General features: G+C 39.6%; 1 protein-coding gene and 1 long non-coding RNA gene across 11 annotated transcripts in view; one reads left to right on the forward strand and one right to left on the reverse strand.

The window, feature by feature from the left end:
- Rxfp1 (relaxin family peptide receptor 1) overlaps nucleotides 1-3,011 on the reverse strand; it is a 121,008-nt gene extending 117,997 nt beyond the window's left edge. For 3 of the 6 annotated variants that reach the window (XM_087619517.1, XM_087619525.1, XM_087619522.1), the window contains exon 1: nucleotides 2,717-2,972. In XM_087619517.1, the coding sequence (XP_087475643.1) occupies nucleotides 2,717-2,783 (67 nt within the window). In that variant the 5' untranslated portion in view covers nucleotides 2,784-2,972. 6 annotated transcript variants of the gene reach the window in all.
- Nucleotides 2,827-18,716, forward strand: part of LOC108350043 (uncharacterized) — a 39,717-nt gene continuing 23,827 nt past the window's right edge. Inside the window, exons 1-4 of one of the 5 annotated variants that reach the window (XR_015675900.1) lie at nucleotides 2,827-3,245; nucleotides 3,546-3,697; nucleotides 16,387-16,492; nucleotides 18,314-18,568. This is a non-coding gene — a long non-coding RNA (uncharacterized LOC108350043). Of the gene's footprint in view, nucleotides 3,246-3,438; nucleotides 3,698-16,386; nucleotides 16,493-18,313; nucleotides 18,569-18,716 lie in introns of those variants that run through there. The other 4 variants (XR_015675902.1, XR_015675901.1, XR_015675903.1 and 1 more) reach the window with 4 other exon arrangements.

An 18,716-nucleotide genomic window follows, 5' to 3' on the forward strand; every position in this document is an offset into this window, starting at 1 on the left:
CAGGAAATTCTGGGTTAAGGTACTGCTATCGTCACTCTGTCCCTTCAGAGCAAGGCTGAAGGTTACACTTTATCCTATTGCTTATTAAAGTATCTGGCATTCACTTGCATTTTTAGTTAACACATGGCCGATAGCTCTACATCTATAGGGAGTTTTGCTGTTTTCAAGGCCCAATTATTTGTGCCACCTCTGCTGAGGATGCTCATTGTCCAGGGATCCAAATCACTCAAATCTTGACATTTATTACTGTGAACCTTGTGACAAGGCATAAAATGTCCTTGGGTCTTGCTGAATTGGTTTTACATGATCGTCACTGTGAAGATTTACTATTTTTTTCCCTAGCAAAGCCTGAATGAATACATGAGCTCTGGGAAGTAGATAGGATAAAATATTTGATTGCCACTTGACAAACTAAGGTTCAAAGGTGGTAAATTAATTGCTGAGAATCATGGAACCAGGACATAGCCCCACAGCTGCACATGGCAGGATGGTGTCTACCATGATATTAAATAACCTTTCCAAAGTACCAGAGGTCAACACAACCCAACACAACCCAGCACAACACTGCACAACACCACAACACTGCACAACACCACACCACACCACACCACACCACACCACCACAATACAATATGGTATAACACAACACAACAACCAAACAAGCCAAGCCAAGCAAACCGAGTAAATAGAGCAAACAATCCACAGCTCAGGGCAGCAGTGGAGGGTTAGGAGCCTGGCCTGATGTGTGGCTGTTGATGTCCTTTGCTGATGCCCTTTGCTGTGAGCACAGAAACTGAGGTGGATTTGAGTGATGGGCTACAAAAGGTGGCTGACTTTATTATGGGTTATTATTTGGGGGGTTCTGCAAAAGCTCACAAGCTCCTTCCAGTTGCCCAGATAGTACAGTAATGTGTAACATCTGTGTGTCACCATGTTGCCCTCAACCCAGGGGAAAGCATGGGATGTTGAGAATTTGGAATGTGCAGCTATGCCACTATTTATACTGTTTTTTGGGTTTTTTTTGTTTGTTTTTTTATTTTGTTTTTTAAACCTAAAGAGGACATAAATGTAAAAGGAAGGAAGGTTCTGGTACCATCATTATCCTTATCACTTTCAAAGTTTTGCTCATGAAAATAACTTATTCCAGGGTGGTGGTGGTGCACGCCTTTAATTCCAGCACTCGGGAGACAGAGGCAGGTAAATCTCCGTGAGTTCAAGGCCTGGTCAATAGAGTGAGTTCTAGGACAGCCAAGGCTACACAAAGAAACCCTTTCTCAAAAAAAATTTAAGGAAAGAATTTAACATGGAGAATTTTTATAGCCTGGAACTTCTTTAGTATCACATCAGTCAAAATTCCTTGTTAACCTGCTCCGAACACATTTTATACATCTTAAGTTCTTCCTACTAAATCACCTGTTATAAAAGAATTCCCCTGGATCTGTCAGTCTATGTCTATGCACCTCCTTGAGATTGGATAGGAAATGTTAAAATTGATCATTAATTCCAGTGGGCTTTTGCTACAAATGTCAAAAGCCCAGGGATAGTTCGTGTGTGTGTGTGTGTGTGTGTGTGTGTGTGTGTGTGTGTGTGTAGCTCTGATACCTTAAGTACTGGGTTATAAGTAGAAAGATCCAGGCTTTTATTATGATTTTTGGTTTGAGGTTTTGTTACCTTAGATAAAAGTATGAATGTCACAGTTAGGATTGACATATAGCAAATTAGGAGGAGAATAGTCTCAGGGATTCCTACTCATTTCTCTAGTTTTTAGATTGTCTCAATCTTTAACTATTTAGTTGCACTGTGGTCAGAGGAAAAAAAGGAGAAAAATATCATCAAAGTGTAGTATATGCAATCAGAATTAAGAGATTTAAGATGGACTGTGACCCCGAGAAATTCAGTAGGATATCTTCGTATAAACACCATGTTTGTAGAATTTCAAAGACAAAAAAATATATATAAACATGCATGTGCTTTAAATTTGAGGATCCTCACAACCCTCCCACAATCCTAATGTATTAAAGAGACTCGGAAACTTTCATTCTGACCTGGGGTTGGATTATTTCATTGTTCCAAAAAGCATAGATGTTTTCTTAACTCAGAGAAATGATTTAATGAGGTATAATGTATGACAACCCCCTTTCTAGAATTTTAAACAGATTAAAAAAAAAAAAGAAAACCCATGACTTAATATTCAAAGGAAATTCGTCATTATTGTAAAAGTAAAATGACTTTTTATTTGCTTGGGTCCCTGTGGTTTTCATTTCTTGAAGCTTTCCCTTGCTTTTCTTTCAAGGAACAGTGCAAAAACCTGGCAAGAGAGTTACGTGGCTACATCTCTCTGTGGATGCCCACCCGAGGCAGCAATGTGCTACAACCTCACAGAAACAAAAAAACATTAGGACCTCTCAGGGAAGGGGCACAGAACTTACAGATTCTCTTTAAATACTAAAATACTGCTTATCAGTGATAAAAGTTGGCTGTAATAAAGCATAGATTTGTAAAATATGTTAGTTTTGCTTAACTTTTGAGTCTGACAAAGATATTCCAGTACAAACATCAGAAATTTACTAAGAAGAATGATTCTAAAGTGAGCTTGCAATTTTTATCAGAGCATGCATTTTAGTTTAAAAGCATGAACGTACGGAATGAACATTTGTACTTGTGACTGTTTCACAAAGCACTAAGGCACATAAAATTAGACGCGGAGCATACTCACAATATCGTCCAATAATGAAGACGCAGAAGAAGAATGGACCAGATGTCATTTCCTTCTTTCTGAGCATCTAATTAATGAAAGATAAAACGTGGTCTTGGATAAAATGAGTCGCGCACAGCTCACAGTGGTTGTGCTATTTCTGTCTGCAGTCTTAGCAGCTATAAGGCAGATCTCTCTCTCTCTCTCTCTCTCTCTCTCTCTCTCTCTCTCTCTCTCTCTCTCTGTCCCTCCCTCATTTCCCTCCCTTCCTTTATCCCTTTGCCCCTCCCTCTTTCCTCTCTTGAGTCCCTTTTCTGAAAGTCTTACTATCTTTTTACACACACACACACACACACACACACACACACACACACACACACACACACGAGGGGTTGGGGAGAGAGAGATATTAGTGGCAAGGAAAGTTTCTGAGAACACATAGACTCTGTTTACGCTAAACATTTTGTTTCTATGCTCTGCAAAGTCTCCACATACATACATAGACACTGACTTGATCAAAACCATGCTGTTAGAAACAACTTGAACTGAGGTAAATCCCAAGCAAAATAACATTTCCCTCCCCTCTGTGAATGCTTTTGTGGCACACTATAAAGGAGGAATTAAGGTGTGACTGCAGTGGCATTTTAAATCTGTATGGAAATTTGAGCAATAGATATGGCTCAAACAAAAACATAAAATTTACACATGTCAAAATCCTTTTGTACCCCTGGATTTTACTTTAGTAGAGACCTGGAAATGCTGTGACTGAACTCTAATGTCTTCCTGGGTCCGAGTGCTAGGGATTCTGACACTTTGGGGCTGACAGCTGTTATCTGGACCTGGTTTTCAGGAATCAGATTCCTGCCCAGCAACACGGCTCTGCAGCTCCACACAGGCACATGGATGTGTGGCACAGGCCCTAGAGCACAGCAGGTAACTACCAAATGGCAGCCATTCATGTGACAAGCTTTACTCTGTCCTGCATGGGAAGAGGAAAAATATGTAAGTACAAAGCATGTTTCTCTGAACAGCGTTCTGTCATAGCCAGAGTATACAGTTCTTATTTTCTAGAACTAATGATTATCATAATCACTCAAGGCTTTGAAAAGGGATGGAGAAAGGAGGGGGTAGAGGAAATTCCAGCTAAGGTGAAGTGTGCATGAAGCTACTTGGGAACCTATGATCTTGAACCCCAATACAAAAGATAAGAGTGGATTTTAGAACACGTGCTATATGTAGGAACTGGAGGGGGGTTATATACCACCAGCCGAAGATTAGGCAGGGATGAGGGCTGTGGGTAAGGGAATGGAGGGATAAGAGCTGTGTTAACCAAATTAAGAGTATAAGAGTATATGAAGAACCCTTATGGAGCCCACGATACTAGTTTGAAAACTAATTAAAACTGCAGTCTTAGCAGCTAGCACTCTCTCTCTCTCTCTCTCTCTCTCTCTCTCTCTCTCTCTCTCTCTCTCTTTCTCTCTCTCTCTTTCTCTCTCTGTCCCTCCCTCATTTCCTCCCTTCCTTTATTCTTTATTCTTCTGTCCCTCCCTCTTTCCTCTCTTGAGTCCCTTTTCTTACTATCTTCTACACACACACACACACACACACACACACACACACACACACACACACACACACACCAAAATCCAGGCAGCAGTAGCAGTAGCCTTCAAGTCCAGCACTTAGCAGGAAAAGGCAGGTGAATCTTTGAGTTTGAGGTCAGCCTGGTCTACAGAGGTTCCAAGACCTATCTATTCTGGAGTTTGAATTGAGGAAACACAAATGCATAAAAATGCTTTCCTCAGAGGACATGAATTTTAAAAGAAAACCTGTGTTACTTGAGACACATGTTTCCTCCCTATAAGTTATTGGTCAGGAAGGCCCAGAGGCACTCAAAAAATGCTATTGCCATTGCTCTTGTAACTGGATGGTAAGACTCTTTTGCTTGAGACACCCACACTTTGATTATAAGGCACAGAGACACAGATCTTGAGCTGAGCAGAAAACATTTCACATTTCTTATAACAGCAACAGCTGTGCAGGCTACTGGGGAGAAAAAGCATACATAGTCTTATCTAATACCCTGTCTGTGGTAATACTGACCTGACAGACAAGATGTGCCCATTGGTGCAGTGGTGGCAAGACTGTTTTTTAGGATAATCATTTACTCTCTGATTGGTTTGAGGTCTGTTACACAGAAGGGAATTGATACTTGATAAACTCAGTCAAAACTCATGGTCATAATTTTTTTCTATGAAATAAATTACTTCTACAGGAGAGAAAAGGCAATTAAAATGACTTTTGGGCTACTATTTAGAGATAGGTTTCACATATTAAAGTCAGGGAGACAAATTCTTTAAGAGTCTATTCTCTTCAGACATTGGTAAAAAATTCCTTGGGTACAAAATTGCTTCTGGTTGAGAATTGCTGTATTTTAGTTATATAATCTCTTGAATAATGTTTAGATATTATGTTTTTGTGTTTTTGAGGCAGGGTTTCTCAGTGTAGCTCCGAGTGTCTTGGAACTCACTCTGTAGAGTAGGCTGTCCTTGAACCTGGAAATCTGCTGCCTCTGCCTCTCACGTTCTGTGATTAAAGGTGTGTGGTACCACTGCCTGGCTAGACTTGTTTTTTAATGTCTGATTATTGACATCAAACTATTTTTACATAGACTTTGCATTAAAGTGAATTTTCTTGTCTTACAATTTGAAGAAGCTTGTGCGTGCGCACAGACACACAGACACACACACACAGAGACACACACACACAAACACACACTGAAAAACAAAACAAAACGAAAAGAGATGGAGTAGATTCTTCCTCTTCTTCATGCTCATGCTGGCTGATTACAAACATGCTTGAGTGGTATGATAGTCTAATGGTGCCAGAGTCTCTGCACTGTCCTGGTTTTCCATTCAGATTTAGTGCCGATGTAGGTTAATAGAACTATGTCCTTTCTTGTCTCAGAGCTTCCTTATGAAGCCTATGGAAGCACTCTGAGTAATAGCAAAGCCCCCTGCTTGAAAATTACTCCTTGTAACAACCCAGGGAGTCAAGCAGAAAAGCATTTTGTCCAGTCACACTTCTATCAGTTAGACCTGTGACACTCCAAGACCTGTTCATCCCTCCCCACCTAAAAGTCACCATACTTTTCTGCACCTGTCCATTACTACCATGTGCAACAGGAAAGACAGCCATTTTGTTAATTCTTTTTGATTGTAGACCCCAGTTTTCCCAAGGTCAGAAGCTCATGAAATCTCACTCAGAGTTTCATGGGATAGAGAGTCCATAATCCACTAACCACAAATGAAGAACATTAAGTACAACCCAAGGGCAAAGGAAACAATCTGTCAAATTGTTCAGCCCATGGTTCCATTTCTATCATGACAGCTGCCAATCAGTTGAGACTCTTGAAGTATTCTTCATTAGTAAGTTCCACAAAAGACAATTTTAGCTGTCTTAATTGAGCATCAATCGAACTATTCCAAAAGGAGATGACATTTGGAGAACGATATTGACAACATTGCTGAACATGGAATTGGATGGAGTAGTTAATAGGTACAGAGATTTCTAAAGATGTTTTATGAAGAATTCAAGTAAATTTGTCTTTGATAGAAAGTGACCAGAAACATTATTATTTCAGAAAATTATCAGTAAGTGGAAAACCAAGTCCTAATTCATGTATTACCAAATGTCCCATTGAGGGACATAGCATGATAGTAGAGTTTAGTATCCTGCAAAATTAATAGTATGAAGAGGACAAGGGCAGGGCTAAAAAGCATAACTGAATCTCCCTCTGCGTGTATATGGATGAGTATAGAGACATGTATGTATCTGTTATTTATCTACCAATTATTTTAAAGTAAATGAAAGTAATTGGTATTTAAGTACAAATTCTGTGAAGACTTTAGAATTATTAGCTTTGTCTTAATTGGTTTCCTCATCTTCCTACGATAGACTCATTCTACTTAAATTATGCTCATCTGACTCGAGACCAACAGTATGGTCTTGGATATGACTGTAAGCAGCAATTTGGTATATTGATTAGGAGCCTCCATCCAAGATGGGAGATTTTTGATCTTAGAAAAAAACTGTTATATAATACTAAGTTGTTGTAGTTTGATGTGACTGTGCAGTGTGCAAACAAAAGACATTAGAACGATCAGTATTTTTTCTTTGAGTCACCTTACTATGTACTCAGATTAGCCTCAAACTCACAATCCTACTGCCTTACAGACTCCAGAGTGCTGGTATTGCAGACACACACCACTATAATGGACTTAGAGAATTATCTTAATTGTATTTAATCATAAGAATAGTTTGACTTTAGAACAGGGATGCCTAATAGAAGTAAACGTGAGCTATATATACACAATTTTAAGGGATTCTAGTACTTATATCAAAGAAGTAAAATAAAAATCAAATGACTTTAGTTTTAATGATAAATTTTATTAAGATCAACATACTCAAAATATTAATGTTATTCTGGCTACATGTTTCTTATAGGCTCATATGTTTAAATACTTGGTCCTTAAGTGGTAGCATTTCTTTTGGGAGGTTGTGAAATCCTAACAAAATGGGACATAGTTGAAAGAAGTTCTTCATGGGATAATCAGACCTTGAGGATATAGCCTTTCCTACTTACTATCTTATCTCTGATTTCTAAAATGCCCAGATGTAAGGGATGTGAGCAAGTGTCCATTGCTGTAGGCTTGAGGGGGTCTCCTCCCATCATATTTTTTCTGTTGTGAGAGACTGTACCTAAAAGTATGAGCCCAAATCAATATTCTCCCTTGCCTTCCTTCTTGTGAGGTGTTTGGACACTGTAAGAATTAAAAATAATTAATATACAAAGAGGAGGAGGGGGGAAGTGAACATGACAGCTCAAAACACATTACAAACATATCTGGAATTCTCAAAGAAAAAGTGAAAATATTATACTGAAAATCAAAGCAATAAATACACAAAATTGGTACCAGATATAGAGTCTTTGCTCTGACTACCTACTTCACTGTGTGATTTATAAGTCTTTGGATCTAATTTGTGGGAGGAATGTGGAAGACTTTAGACCTGACTGCTAGAGAAGTCCTAAAGTGCTGTAAGCAGAGATTAATGGGCCATTAAGGAGGAAACTCAGAAGACCAGGATGCTGATAAAAATGTGAACAGTAAAGACTGGTCTTACAAAATTGGAGAGAAAAACAAAGACTCTATCAGGAACATGACTAGATGTCACTCATCCTACATCTTGACTGCATTCCGTGAATATCCCCCCAAAACTCCAGTGACAGTAAACTTAAAAGCAATGGACTAAACTTGCTTAGTGGAAATTCCAAGACAATAAATAATTCATCTAGTGGCATGGTTTCCACTGCATTTACTCAGATTTCAGTAAAAGAGATTAAAGAAAATGGAACAGAAGATATGAAAGAAGTTTTTGGTAAGGGAAGGATTTAAACTTGTAGGCAGGACCTGTGCTGACAGAGTCTGTCTTATTAAAGCGATTAGTGCAGTTAAGAAAAACTCATACTTTGACCCAGTCAATGAAGAACTGAAGGGAGGAAACATATCTGCAGTTTTCATTAAAAAAAAAAAGAGTGATTGAACAAAGAGATTCTCCCCTAAGGACATCCTTCTTAGCAGGACTTCCTAGAAAAGTCTTTTCACAGGTCAGCTTTGAAAGCACACAGAGACCATTGCAGTTGTGGTCTAAGGGGGCTAGGACACTTGTCCAGCTATCAGCAGAAACTGACATAGTCCATATGGTACTGCTTTTGTAGGCATGAAAACTGTAAGAGTTGGAGGGTTATAGAGACTTGCATTGAGGTTCCAAAAGGTCAACAAGGTCAGGCAATATGAAGTAAGGTATGATTTCCCTATAAGAGCTCCTGAGACAGCTACATGTGAAGCTGTAAAGGTGAAACAGAGACCCCATACATTGAAGATGCCTGTAAGAAGCCCATTGAGGAAAGCTGAATGTATCAGGAGGAACTGGACTGAAATAGATAGATAGGTAGATAGATAGATAGATAGATAGATAGGTAGGTAGATAGATAGATAGATAGATAGATAGATAGATAGATAGATAGATAGATGATACATAGAGAACAAGCATGTATGTTGCGGGCAACAAAGGTAGGAGAATGGGCTACAGAACCCTATTTGCAGTCCAAATGACTCCATCATGATCCCACAGATGCCAGACATGGGCTTTGAGGTTTGATTTTGTCCCTCTGAGTTTTGCTCTGATATTCTTTCAAAGATAGTATTTGATCTGTTCTATTGTATTAGAAATATGTAACTTTATTTATTTATTTTCATTGAAAATAGATTCCTCTCTCATACAATACATCCTTACCATAGTTTCACCTCCCTCCACTCTTTCTAGATACTCTTCTCCTTCCCTCTCCCACAGATCCATTTTTCCTCTGTTTCCTCTTCAGAAAAGAGCAGGCCTCTAAGAGACAATATCCAAACAGGACAATGCAACCAAACAAGATGCAGTAAGTCAAGACAAAAGCCATCATATCAAGGTGGGACGAGGCAACCCGATAGGAGGAAATGAGTCCCAAGAGCAGGCAAAAGAGTCAGAGATCCACATCTGTTCTCATGGTCAGGAGTTTCACAAAGCCAAGCTCTCAGTCATAACATGTTCTCAGAGAACCTGGTAGAGACCCACGCAGGCTCCATCTTGCTGCTTCAGTCTCTGCACACATAGGAGTCCTGCTTAACTGATTCAGTGGACCATGTTCTCTTGGTGCCCTCCTTCCTCTCCGATTTCTATAATATTTCTTCCCCTCCTTTTGAGGAAGGGACTTGAAGGAGATCTCCCATTTAGACACTTTCTGTGCAGAATGTCTGGCTGTGGGTCTTTGCACCCACTCCCATATGCTACCAAAGGAAACCTCTCTGTTGATGACTGGTTAAGGCACCAATCTGTGAGCGGATTATCATTAGGGATCATTTCATTTCGTTTATTTTATTTTATTTTATTTTTTGATTGTTCTGTTTAACTCTACTTTAGGTTTCTGCTGTCCAGTCTTCTCTTCCTGACAATCCAGGCAGTGTGGAACATGGGCTCCCCCTTGTGGAGTGGCCCTCAAGTTAAATATTGGTTGCCCACGCCCACAAGTTCTGTTCTACCATTGCCCCAGCACATCTTTTAGGGAGGACAGATTGTAGGTGGAGGGCTTTGTACCTGTGTTAATGTCCAGGTTTCTTTTCCCGTAGTCTGCAGAGTACCTCCCTGCACCAAAAAGTCTAGCGTGTAGGGGTGAAGGCTCCATGCAGGCACCAACTGGACCCCTCAACAATCAATGGGATGTCACTGTCAGTTTTCAGAGATCAACCCTCTGTCCTTGCATTAGCCTGGATTGTTTGGTGACCTCCCAGGACCCCTTGGCCAACAACTCAGCCTAATGCAACCCAGTCCCACCATTGGGAGCATTGCCTGGCTACAAAAGATGGCCAGTTCAGATTCGGTAAACATAACTTATTTGATAGAAAAATTTTCCATGAGATTGGCTTGAGTTTAGAAGAAGCATTGGACTTATGGATAAGTTGACAAAGTTAAATGTCATTACATAAAAAAACTTGAGTAACAACAATGAAAGCTACTGTTTATTTTCACGACCATTTTATAAATATAATGGGGTTTTAATATTGCAAAGTCAGGAGAGTCACCCTTTAGACACTAAACAGCTCTTTAAATTGAATCCATTTCATTTCATTAAGACGGTCACAGTGTATTTCTCTCGTTGCCCTTCAGATGAGTAAAAACTTCACACCACAACTATGAGCCGCATTACAGAAACATCTGCTCTACTCCAGGCTCAAGTGGTGATGGAAGTCTTTAAAAATAAGGACAGAGCAGGGTGTGGTCACACATGCTTGTAAGTCCAACATTTGGGAGCCTGGGTGGAAGAATCAGGAGTTCAAGATCACTTATCAGCTCTTTGGAAGGCCTTTCTTTTGACTCTCCTGAAAATCTATGTCTGAAGTGGACATGGAAAGATGGGCCCTCTTTGGAGACTATTGGATTCAGGGCATTTTGTAAGCAAATCTACCAGTCTCATAGTTTGTTAGCTAGACTGATAATTTTTGTAGTAACCCACACTGACTTTTACTTTTTCATTCTAGTTAATTTCCCATGTCAATAGCTACTCAGTACTTCCTCAGTTTGGTCCTGTGGACACAGCTCTCTGGTTTACTGTGCTGTTTCCTTCCTTTCTGTCTCCTCATTTAATGAACTCACTGGGGGGGGGTACCTAGCCTCCATTAGGTTGTGGTTAGACAGTCAGCTCTTTTTTTTTTTTGGATATTATTTTTATTTACATTTCAAATGTTATTCCCTTTCCTGGTTTCCTGGACATTAGTCCCCTATACCATCACCCTCCCCCTCTTCTATAAGGGTGTTCCCCTCCCCATCCACCCCCCCTTCCCACCCTCCCAACATTCCCCTACACTGGTAGTCCAGCCTTGGCAGGACCAAGGGTCTCTTCTTCCACTGGTGCCCAACAAGGCCATCCTCTGCTACATATGCAGTTGGAGTAATAGGTCAGTTCATGTATAATCTTTGGGTAGTGGTTTAGTCCCTGGGAGCTCTGGTCGGTTGGCATTGTTATTCTTATGGGGACACAAGCCCCTTCAGCTCTTTCAATCCTTTCTCTAGTTCCTGCTTTCAGTTCAGTGGTTTGCTGCCAGCATTTACCTCTGTATTTGACATGTTCTGGCTATATCTCTCAGGAGACATCTATATCCAGTTCCTGTCAGCATGCACTTCTTAGCTTCATCAATCTTATCTAGTTTTGGTATATATATATATATATATATATATATATATATATATACATATATATATATATATATATATATATATATATATATATATATATATATATATATATATATGCCACATGTGGGACAGGCTCTGAATGGCCAGTCTTTCAGTCTCTGCTCCAAACTTTGCCTCCATATTCCCTCCTATGAATATTTTTGTTCCCCCTTTTAAAAAGGAGTGAAGCACCTGAAGTTTGGTCATCCTTCTTCTTGAACTTCATGTGTTCTGTGGATTGTATCTTGGGTAATTCAAGCTTTTGGTCTAATATCCACTTATCAGTGAGTGCATACCATGTGTGTTTTTCTGTGATTGGGCTACCTCACTCAGGATGATATTTTCTAGTTCAGTGAATTTGCCTATGAATTGCATGAAGTCATTGTTTTTGATAGCTGAGTAGTACTCCATTGTCTAGATAGTCAGTTCTTTTATCTTCTGTACAGAGTCAGTGGTTTAATTAGGAGGAGGTTCAGGGATGTGCTAACAGGTGGTCTGATCCTCTTAAATTTAGGGAGTGCTTCAGGGACTTTTAGCAAATAATATAATGACCCAGCTTGCTCTAGTTCTTATCAAAAGACGCCTTTTAGTTGACCTTTGTTAATAAATAAGTTTTCCGTTTTATCTTTTACTGGCTGTGGTTCAGAAGCAGTGTAAAAGAGTTGCTTTAAATCATGGACTTCTGAGTTTGTAGACTTCAAGTTTGCTATTCTTAAAAAAATTATTCGTTATTGCTGTCTGTGTAAGGAGGTACAGGGGCATGCCATGATGTAGATGTGGAGGCAAAGAACAATTTTGTTCAATTTGTTTTCTCTTTCTACTTTTATGTGGGTGCCAGGGATCCGACACAAGTGCCATGCTTTACCCACTGAGCCATCTCCCTCTCCACTCCCTTTACTAAATTGGCTAACTGTTAACAAGCTTCTTTGGTTTTGTAAATGTATGTGAGCAAGGAAACTAGCATTCATCATTAAATTTGCGTGATCTCTAGTCCTAGGATTATAAATCGATCAGCGTTGTCTGCTTGCCAAGTTGTCATCGGAAACAATGTCAATAGATACCTTGCCATGCTTAACAAGCTCACTAGTCTCAGGGCCTGCTTCCGGGGTGCTCTTCCTGGCTGTGACCAGCCTTGATGCCAATACTCCCTGTATACGCATTTTATGTGCATTATTTTATAACACATCTTATAAATGATGTCATATAAGGGATAACGCACCAAATCTGGCCCCTGTCTTTCCAGTCAGTTAGCATATGCTAGGCAGGGACACGCTGACGGCTGGCCCCCCGCTTCCAGCTTACTTCTCACATTATGCTCAGTCAGAGACTCAAGCTGATAAGACTCTGGCTGGTTACCCAGTTCCACGGTTCTGTGTAGGGGGGGAAGGTGACAAATAATGCCAGAGGCACAAAACCCAGAGGCGACTGTTTAATCAGAGGCTGTCTCATTTGCATTCTAATTAAGATTATGGTGCTCTTTCTTTTTACTTGAAAAGTTCACCAAACAGTATGTCAAATAATCTTTCCACAGTTTCTTTGATCTAATCTCTACCAAAACCCCCTCTACTTTATGATTACACACCCATTCAAGCCTCTTGCTTTGTAGTCTTTGGTTTCAAAGTATATGGGAAGTTTATGATAAAATATCACATACTAATGAACATTTCTACAAAACTCTGAAATACCTTTGAAATACTTTTGAAATATTGTTATCAGCAATGAAATATGCCTCTGTATTACATCTTTTAAAAAACATCCTATTAGTTCTTTAAGAATTTTTATGTGTTTTGATTATATTCATTTCTCTTCACCAAATCTTCCCAGATATGAAGGGATTTTTTTAAACTAATAGCTAATAATAATAACCAATAACTAAGTTACTGGCTTTCCAATCTGGGACAAAGGCGTCTTATAATTTTTCACCTGTCACTGCTAAACATTATTCTCACGATGAAGAGAATGAAGGAGAAGCTACTTTGAGCTAAATGCACATGGCAATGCCCTGGGATTGGATACAGGTTGCTCCCAGTCACGTGTTCCAGGGTGGAGACAGTGACATGCACTTCCGCAGTCAACAACAGAAGAAAGGCACAAATCAGGACATTTCCTAAGCACGTCGTTAGGAGCATTAGGCTGGCAGGTCACAGCACAGTGTGGAGAACTGTGTGATGGGTGCTAGAGATCACCTGGTGACAATCCCAGCTTCTGGGGTGAGAGTTAGATGTCTGTTAATACGTTCCAAAGGCTTTACCTGACTATTGAAAGGAAGTAGGTCAGACAGACACAGAGGCGCCTATTAATGGCTACTGAGATGGATAAAGATGACCCGAGGTAATGTGGGTTGGGATCTGAAACATTCTAACTCTCTTAACACCAGAGTTGTAATCATTATCACTCGTCCCTGAAGAATCTTTTAGAAAATTATACTTCATTACATTTATGAATGTATGTATATGGGAGGGGCTTGGAGTGTAATGCCACTGTACATATGTAGAGGTAAGAAGACAACTTGAGAGAGTTGAATTTTTTCCTCCCCCTGGTCAGGCTTAATGGCAGGTACTGTTATGGAAACTCCGGTCCACAGTTTCCTCCCCATTCCACAATTCCCCCATGCCAGCTGCTTGACTGTGTCATCCTCTTCCCAATTCTGCATTAGTTGGATTAACTGGAGGGCAGGTGGCAGGAATCCAACTCAACCGAGGTCCACAGATCTACCTGGACTCTGCTTATGACTCCCCATTCTGGATCTTTAACCTTTCTCTCCTAATCTCTCGATTTCCTGTTTTCTCTTAGCCTAGAATCCCTGTGTGCTTGGCTAAAATGGCTATAGATGAGCTCTGGTTTTTCTCTTTTCGGCTCTATGCTCATCAGAGCAAGGAAACACCTTCAGGGGTTCTCAAGAACTACTGTTCTTTGACTAGGTTATAATTTTAATCTAAACTAAGAATTGTGTCTAGGGTATCATGATCTTACTGATAGGAGATTACATTATGAACCATTCTTGATTATGAGGCACAATTGTAAATAGTCTAATGGCCAAAAAGTTGGAGGTCAAATGTATGGTTTAACCACTGTCCTGAAGTTTCCTAGGCCAGTAGGTATAAAAGGAGACCATACTGGGTCTGAAAAAGAAATGGGACATGCTAAGAGTTAGTGAAACAGGGTGTGTTGACTCACACTTGCAAACCTAGCACTAGAGACGTTGAGGCAAGAGGATTATGAATTTGAATCCAGCCTTGAGTACACAGTGAGCTACAAGTCAGCCTGGGATAGATAGCAAGGTCATAAAAAAATGAAGTAATACTGAGTAACAACAACAATAGAACAGAACAAACCAAGGTAACAGTGGGAATAATAGGTAAGAGAAGAGTGATGTGGGGAGAGAGGTAGAGACTAAGGGAAAGAAAAAATTAAGGGAAAACCCTAATAGCAACAGAGAGATCATCAGTGCAAGTAGAGTGAGACCACTGTCCTGCACTGTAGTCAGTGTTTATGTCACACAATGAATGAATCTACAACCATCGCCACAGACTTCATGCAAGTGCTGTTATCACTATGTTATTAACTATGTTACCTATACAATCCAGCTTATGATCTTTCAACATGAAGACAGACAGGTTCTGTTATATTACATTTCCTCCGGTGAGGAAAGGCTCTTCAGACTCTACTAATAAAACAGCTTGTCAGTGTAAGTAACCCTGGTTGTGAGGACAAAGACATGTCTTCTATTTCTCAGTTAATCTTTAGATAGTTCTAACTGGAGCTCCTAGGATATTTCATCTATGTCCCAGATAACTTTCTATTACTCATGTTTGGGTACCAGGCAGTAGCCATAGAAACCTCTCATCTATTATTGCTTCCAGAGGTTAGCAGTCCCCTTCACACAACTGCATCTGATTGTGAAAACGCTAATGAAGATAGATTCTGGGTCCCTTGTTGGTATTACGTTCTCAGAACGCTCTTCATTTTCTAAAATACAAAGTGAGATTTTTTTCCTCACAGCGTGTCTATCTCTAAGCACATCAACTAGTCACACATCTTACCATATTATTTATATGTTTATACGATGTAAGTGTTGGAACCAGGTGAGGCCGAAAGGGGATGCCAGGTGCACAGCAGCTCCAGTCATACCACAGACAGGCAAGTCATGGAATTACTCCAACAAGGTATTTCATTAGTAGAACTTGTGGTAGGAAAAGTAATAGAATTGTAATAGAATGTAATGTAACAGAATTGATCAGTCTTCATGTACAAAGTCGTGAGCTTGATTGAATAGCTTTATGCTTTCTTAGTGTGATGGCAACCATTGTGCTGGTTGTAGTCGCAATCCATGTGTGACATAAACACCACATGGTCGGGGGAAGTCAAACTAGAAACACCAAGAGAAAAACTGAGGCCTGACAAAAGCTTAGAGTGTTGAATGCTGACGTCCCCTGAATGAGAAGGACAGAAGGGAGAAGAATTGGGCCCCAGAATGGGGCTCACGGGGTTGATTTAGTGTGCTGAACCTCTTGCCTTTGAGGTTGTTTTTAACCAGCTGGTGAGATCTTGTGGATAAGATCTGAGTTTGAGTACCCAGAGTGATGGATGTGGAGGAGAGGATCTGGAGAACATGGTGCTGTACTACAGGATTAGGAGAAACAGGTTGGCTCTATGATGATGGATGTAGGCGCTTCGTTCCAGGGTACTCAACCGATGGCCAACCCTACCCACTTTCATATCTATCATGGCCACACACACATTGCTTTCCTTCGTGTTAATCAGCTGTTCACCAACTCCAACAATTTATTCAGTTTGTTAATTTAAGCCAAATAGCTTGTAAGTCCACACAGCACAGTAGTACTTTTTATATTTTTCAGAGGAAGAGAGCATCACTAAAACAAATTTCCTGGAGGGGTTGCTGCTAAGACCATGCCTAGTTATTAAGTGAAACATTAAATCCTTAAAAAGCAACCTCATCAAAAGGTATGTCACAACAACAAAGGCATTCTTTTTATCTTCCTTAATGGTGCAACTGAAGGAAGAGATTTCAGAGAGCTAAATACTGGCAGACAGCAAAGCAAGCATGGGTTGTCAATTAAAAAAACCCTGCTTTGGTAAATATACAAATATATGGAGTGTGAAATCAATTAAACCTAAATTTAAACATGCATACTTAGTAATTTGCAGTTTCGAATCCTTAATTACTAAGTGAAAATACTTCCTTTGAATGTTGACGTACAGCATACAATTTATGAAACTAATATTTAGTACAACTATTGCAATTACATTATCCTTTACTTTCTGTGTAGTAAATATTTAGTTCTCTCAGGTGTATTCATATTTTTTCTAGTTATTTTACTAGAAATGGTAAGCGCTACTTTGGACTATAAATCTTAACATGTGGTTTCAGCCTAACAAGAAGTATATATACATAATTGGCAGAAATCATAACTTTGTTATTATTAATCTCCTTAGAAAATTTACTTCATATATAAAGCTTATTTTTAACGTTTTGGAAAAATCCTTAAGTATGAATGAAAACAATTTTTAAGACAAAAATCTTATTATCTATCTTAGGCTGTCTTGAACTTGTAACCTTCCCATCTCAGCTTCTGAGTGCAGGGATGATAGGTAGACACACCACCACACCTGGCTTTGTGAAAGTAAAATTTAAATGAGTTTTTATTTTAATTCAGTATAATTTTTTTAATTGTATGGTACATTGAACTGAAAAAGCTCACACTCTTTCCAAAATTGCCAAGCTAAAAATAAGTGGCTATGCCTAAACTTCTAAACATGAAGACAAAAAAGAGATTCAGTGTGCTGATGCTAGGCATACATTTGAGGTTTAAGAATGCATGCTGGGGCCAGAGAGATGGTTCAGCATGTAAAAGTGCTTTCTGAACAAGCCTGCCAACACAAGGCTGAGCCCCAGAACTCACAAGGTAAAAGCACAGAACTAGTTGCTAAGGTGTCCTCAGAATTCCGTACCACACTGTGGTGCTCTCGGTAACCATAATAAATAAAATAAAAATTAAAGTCCTGAGAACAAAACAAAGCAGAATAGTTACATGACTGTTACTCAGTAAAATTCACTTAAGAAAACTCACGAGGTCAGAAGATAAATTTTAGAGTTTGAGGTATGAATGTTTTCATTCTATTTAACAACGACTGAAAAGATTATTTCTTTTATTTATTCTCTCATGTATTACATCCAGACCCCAGTTTTTCCTCCCTCCTCTCCTCACAGTAACCCCCTCCACAACTTCCCCCTCATAAGCCACTCCTTCTCCATTTCCCTTCAGAAAAGGGCAGGCCTCTTAGGGATAACAACCAAATATGGTATAAAAAATTGCAATAAGACCAGGCACCTCCCCTCATATGAAGGCTGGAGGAGACAATCCAGTAGGAAGAAAAGGGTCCCAGAAGCAGGTTAAAAACTTTAAAAGACAATCTCCTCTCCCACTGTTAGGAGTCCCACAAAAAGACCAAGCTACACACCATAGCCTGCATGCAGAGGGCCCAGGTCAGACTCATGCAAGCCCCTGATTGTTGGTTTAGTCTCCGTGAACCCTATTTATCTGTTTTTTTTTAAATCACAGTATTTGTTCCCTTCTTGGATCTGACAGTTATTACTTTTGTTCTTAGAGAAGCAATGGACCCAGTGGTGTGTGGCTTAGCATTCTCCTCTGTTAGTCACCATACTCATTCATGCTTGGGAACCACTGGCGTAGAAGGGCTTGAGATCTTTCTGATGTTGTTTGTGTGATGAAATGATAATGACAATGTTATTTTTCCCCCCAGGTTTAGACTCTGCTGTGTTTTGGAGCAGAAAGAGTCAACCTGTTAAGGGATATCTATCTCCCAGGCCATCAGAAAAATATGAATGATTTCCTTGTATTGTTTTGGAAGTCTGGACTTTGGAGATGAAACCACAGTGATGTAAGATGATCACAGAGTCGATATGTGTATTTCATTTCCAGAAAAAGATACTTTGAAAGTGGTTATAAGCAGTCACTGGGTTTGCATCAGATGATATAAAAGTGGTTTGGTTCCTTATTTTTATGTCTTTTATGTGCAGACATTGAACCACAAATCATAATGTCTCTGTTGTGAACCTTTGAGATCTGCTTACTGAAGTGATTTTGAATATTCAGTATAATATGTTAGACATACTCACTGCTCTGTATCCTCAATCTTCAAAGCT

Source organism: Rattus norvegicus, chromosome 2, assembly GCF_021556685.1.
Source record: "Rattus norvegicus strain SHRSP/BbbUtx chromosome 2, alternate assembly SHRSP_T2T, whole genome shotgun sequence".
Lineage (NCBI taxonomy): Eukaryota > Metazoa > Chordata > Mammalia > Rodentia > Muridae > Rattus > Rattus norvegicus.